General features: G+C 38.7%; 1 protein-coding gene across 1 annotated transcript in view; it reads right to left on the reverse strand.

Moving 5' to 3' along the window:
* Positions 1–3,010: 3,010 nt before the first annotated feature.
* NPAS2 (neuronal PAS domain protein 2) overlaps positions 3,011–5,636 on the reverse strand; it is a 238,145-nt gene continuing 235,519 nt past the window's right edge. Inside the window, exon 21 of the mRNA XM_027842576.1 lies at positions 3,011–4,318. Coding sequence (XP_027698377.1) covers positions 4,124–4,318 — 195 coding nt within the window. The 3' untranslated portion in view covers positions 3,011–4,123. The remainder of the gene's footprint in view (positions 4,319–5,636) is intronic.

Below are 5,636 nucleotides of genomic sequence, written 5' to 3' on the forward strand. Positions count from 1 at the left end.
GCTAAGCCTGCACAGACAAAACAAAGCAAAGAGGACAATAGAGGCAGTTTTTGAATAGTTCAGGCCAACTCCCCTTTTGCCAGATAATCATGGCAAAAGGGCTTAAAAAAAAAAACCAAACCTGATATTGTCCAGATAATTGCAGTAGTTCTTCATATTGCATGTTTTAACAGGCCTTTAAATTATCTTTTACTTAATGAACTGCAGTTGTCATTAGTGATAGTGATGTGGTCTAGGGGTGCTAGGAACCCTGAAATGCCCATCAATAGAGGAGAGTAGATTTTGTTTCTAAACCCTCTGAAATCCAGTGTGTTCCAGAGCTCATACTCTATTCACACCCAGTGAGCCAAGACAAATGGACAGGTCATAGTTTTTCCTTGGAAAAAAAGATAATGCTGTAAAATAGTATTTTAACAAGGTGTCAATAAATCATAAGCTGCAGAGCTAAAATCTCTTGCTGAGTACGTGGGTTTAAATAATGAACAAAGGAATTACTAATCTGTTTTCCCAATTTATTCAGATTCTGAATATCTGAAAGGCAGTGCTCTGGGAAAAGACAAATCAATAGCATGGTCTGCCCTTCCCTAACACTTTTATGTCTTTTTGGTATAAAGAACTAGAAGTTAAACTAGGTTACATCTCCATTGATTAGCTTTTTCTTCTAAGATGTGGAGATTCTGAAAACTGCTGATTAAATAAAAAAAATTTCTCAGAGATCCTGATAGATGACATTTTGAACTTACTGAAGAATAATGAAGAATTACTCCATTCTTTATTTCAAAGAATTTTCTTTAAGTTTTTTTTTTAACGGTGAACTATTTTAATGTATCTAATGTATTTTAAATGTTTTGATTGACAAAAAAAAGACACCTTTCAGAAACACACCCACATTTTATGTAGTGTTTTACATTTTTTTTCTCAGTGTTCTCACATGTTTCACTTTAGGCTCCCAGCTCCATGAGGACGAGACTGACAACGATTTGGCAAATGCTGAAGTTAAGGCAGAGAGAGATTATATGATCTTCCCAACAGTTACACGGCTACTTGGTGAAAGAGCCAAAGTTGGAATCCAGGACTCCTGTTGGAAGAAAGGAAACAAGCACCTACTATGTAGTCAGACACTGAGCTAAGTGCTTTACAAATATAAATCTCGTTTGATTGTCACAGACAATCCTGAAAGGGAAGGTGCTATTAATATCCCCATTTTGCAGATGAAGAAAAACTGAGGTAGACAGATGGTGACTTGCCCAGGGTCACATAATGCCTGAAGCTAGATTTAAACTCAGGCCTTCCTGATCGAAGGCTCAGTCCTCTGTCCACTGTGCCACCTAGCTGCACGTTATGCTGAGGGATTCCAGGAAAGAGTACTGTAGAACATCACCTGTCTGACCCTGTTATTTCCAGGTTGCTAAGTCAAGTAGATTCAACTCATTCTTGTTTTGGGGAGGATTCTGAATAGTTGGATATTTCTGTGGGTTATTTATTTATATGTGATAGGCTAGCATTTTTCTAGAGAAAAGATTCATGGATTTTGTTGCTACCTTTCTAGTGAATTACCTTCACCTGATTTTTTAATTTGAACTAAAATGGCTTTTCAGATAAGAAGTCTAGTTAGGGCAGGTTACCGTGTTCTTGGCATCTCATTCAAACCAGCACTTACATCTATAGCTTTGCTCTTGAGTTAAAACATGGAGACATTCACTGTTAAACCCAGCCTCAGGTTTCTTTCAAGGTTGTCTGAGCAAGCTGTCCTTTGTGCATGGTTCAAGTTCACAGCCACAGGACACTTTCAATTTTGTGGTCGATCAGAGGACAAATACTTCCATCTATGCAGGACACGTCATCACTTGATGCTACAGAATCAGAGCCATAGGTGTAGAGCAGAAGAGACCTTCAAATCCAACCTTTATATTTTACAAGGAAGCACAGTGGAGTGTAAGCAAAGGAACCGGTTCAGGGCAACACAGGGAGTGTTTGAGCTAGGATTTGAACTCAGGTCTTCCAATGTGTGGTGGATAGACTGGTCAGGAAGACCACTGGTTAAGTCCCGCTTCTGGGACATATTGACTGTGTGACCCTGGGCAAATCCTTCAACCTCTCACTGTGCTCTAGGAAACTTTGTAAGTTGGAGAGAAGGTACCAACCTGCACTGACAGGAATCTCCTCAGCTGGGAGCTCTCTATACCAACGAAATCACAAGTGCAGTCCTTAGACCTGTCTTTCCTGATTCCAAGTCCAGTGACCTATTCATTACGCCACACTTCCTCTTAAAGTCAGAACTGGAATATTCCTCAGATGCCAGTTAGCCCCACTTCTTTGAATCACTAATAGGGAAACTGAGGCCCAAAATGACGACGTGACATACCTAAGGTCCTACAGGGTCTTAGTGAGAGAACGAGGATTTGAATCCCAGTCTGCTGGCTTTCTCAGTTTTATGAAGCTCTCTTTAGAGACGATATTTGTTTCCTTTTTTTTCTTCAGACATAGTTATATTGAGTGACAGGGGCTAGACCTGTGATTCATTCATATAGTGTAGAAGGGAACCTTCTCTAAAACTTCGTTAGAGTAACCTACAACCCGAGAGGTAAATGACTTACCCAAGATCACACAGCTAATACATGAGAGGCAGGACATGAACCTTGGTCTTCCCACCTTTGAGGCCTGCTTTCTATCTGTTGTGCCACACTGCTTCTCAGTTTTATTTTATTGAATATAAATGCATGCAGAAATAAAGACAAGTACATGCTTATTCATAAATACATATACGGATATGTCCATATACATATACGTATATGTATATATATATGTGTATATATATATATACGTATACGTGTGTATATATATATATATATTAATATACCAAGAGACAGAAATTGCCTCCAAAGGAAATTGTACAAATTTGTTAATTTATTACAAAATGTCCACTCACAGAAAAGCACAAGAAAACTTTTATACTTGTGAAATGAACTGGTGTTTCAGATACAAAATAATTTACACATAATTCCATACAATTTTATTTTTTATAGAAATAGGTCATTATTACAACAGCTGTACAATACACTATGTTTTATAATTACATAAAATCTTTTCTTTAGAAACATCTCAACATAACAAAACATACAAAAAAAGCAAAAAGTGCATTTTTAAAGGAAAATTCAATCCTAGGTATTTATCATGAAAGATATGTAATAAGATGCAGCATCCCCATTCAATGGGCCAAAACACAGTGCATTTTCCTCAGTGACCTGTAGCCCCAAACAGAGGTGATTGGCTGTTTGGGAGGCAGAAATGTATCCTCTTTGTGTTCTTATGTGTCTCAACAGAATTCCAGAACATCAGCTGCATGATTGTGCTTACAGTTTGAGTCCTCCTTTGTAGTTGTAATTAATAAAGTAAACAGGTATAGTCCAGTGTTATTTTCTTAAGAAAGAAACCAAACCCAAAACAACCACCAGAACAGGAAGGGTTAAAAGGTCTGCTCTGTTAGTTTTAGGTTGGAGAGTATGACCAGCTCTGCCTGCTGTTTTTTGTAGTTGTGGTCACAACATGAAGTAAATAGACTTTTATTTTTTTTTAATTTTATACAGAAAGTGCCTAAGTTATTTCTTCTGTGCAGTTGTGCAAAAAAAAATATTAACAATAATAAAAATAATCTCTTGTTCTTTCTCTCTTCAACAGATCTTTGACCCAGTGCTTCTTAAATGCAAAGGAAAGAAGATTGAAAGAATAAAGGCCAAATATTTCATATAGACAGTCCACAGTCAGCTGGAGTAACATGGATGTGCTCACAAGGATGTAGCAAAAAGTACTTTCTCCAAGTGTTTACCCAATAAGGATGGGGTTCACACAGAATACTGTTCATTTCCAGTCTGAGTGGTCATGTATGGCTGTAGAGTACATCAGAGATCCACTGAGCCAGGGGGAACCAAGGACAACCAGATCTTGACAATTTTCTATCCACTGCAACCTGTACTCTGAGATTTGTTATGACCTAGGAGTTCTGAAATGTATTCTGCAGTGTGCAAAAGCCAAGAGTTTAGATCCCAAATCCTTTCCTCCCCTGCCCTGTCCCTCTCTTGTCCATTGGTTAAAGCTGATTGTGTATTGACATTCTGTTGGCATCCTATCGTGGAGGCTGCTGGAGGCTTGAGGACTCTGATAGACTGCTGGGCCTTCGGGAAGGATGTGGCGGCGGCGGTGGTGGTGGTGGAGGCTGTTGGGGTGTGGGGTGATATCCCATGGTCCCTTGCTGTTGTGAGTAGGCGGGCAGAAGCAGAGAGTCTTGCTGTTCATTGTGCAAAGAGGTTGGTGTCTGTACCTAGCAAGGAAACAAACAAGCAAACTTGATTTACAATAGTTATACTTTTCCACAGTGGATAGAGCTCTGGCCTTGGAGTCAAGAGGACCTGAGTTCAAATTCGATCTCAGACACTTGACACTTACTAGCTGTGTGACCCTGGGCAAGTCACTTAACGCTGACTGCCTCACTAAAACAAACAAACAAACAAAAACAAAACAAAACAAATACAATAGTTGTACTTTGCTTGCCCAACTAAAGAGTCAGTGCTACCTTCAGAGGGGAGGCATGTAGATAATATCCCAAAATGGTTAATCCACACTGCCTCACTTATGTTCAATGGAAGCCTGGGGGATGGTGATCCTGGGGACATATGGCATAAGATCTTGCCTCTCTTTTCCAACAGTGCTACTTAATACTGCTTCCCACCTGATTCAGTGAGACAAAGGAATTCTAGCCCGGAGAGGACTGTGCCACGACAGAGGAATAAGAGGCATTGAAACAGGGCATATATTATTTCTCTTATTAGATTGTGAGCGATTTGTAGGTAGCGTCTGTGGCTTATTTCATTTTTCTTATCCCCAGTGCCTATCATAGTGAATTGCACATAACAGTTACTTAATAATTTGGAATTGAATTGAATTATGTTTGTTCATTGTTATTTTTCCATAGTTTTTTTTTTTATAAGTCATTTCCTTTATCACTGTGGCTTTACCTACTCCAATAGAGCATTCAAGAAATCCTCCCAGATACTGAACCTATTCAGGGACTGTCTTTAACATGGACATCTCTGTACCTGGACCCTAGAGTGATCTTTCAACAAGTGGTTCTTAACCAGTTTTGTGTATGTCATGGACTCCTTTGGCATTCTGGTGAAGCCTATGGAACTCTTCTTAGAGACATGTTTTTAAATGCATAAAATAAAGTACATAGTATCACAAAAGAACACTGGATTATAGTTATCAAAATATTAGAAAAAAATGCCAGGTTTAGATCCCAGGTTAAGAACTCTTGCTCAAACCAAGGGTTGAATGACTACTATGGAAGTGTTTTGCATGACTATACATCTATAACCTGTATTGAGTTGCTTGCCTTTTCAATGAGGGTGTGTGGGAGAAAATTTGTAACCCAAAGTTTTAAAAACACATGTTAAAAAAAATTGTTTTCACATGCAACTGGGAAATAAAGAGATACAGGAAATGGGATGTTGACGTATATCCTGCCCTACAGGAAAATAGATNAACACATGTTAAAAAAAATTGTTTTCACATGCAACTGGGAAATAAGAGATACAGGAAATGGGATGTTGACGTATATCCTGCCCTACAGGAAAATAGAA

Source organism: Vombatus ursinus, unplaced genomic scaffold (genome assembly GCF_900497805.2).
Source record: "Vombatus ursinus unplaced genomic scaffold, bare-nosed wombat genome assembly UNPS02014877.1, whole genome shotgun sequence".
NCBI lineage: Eukaryota > Metazoa > Chordata > Mammalia > Diprotodontia > Vombatidae > Vombatus > Vombatus ursinus.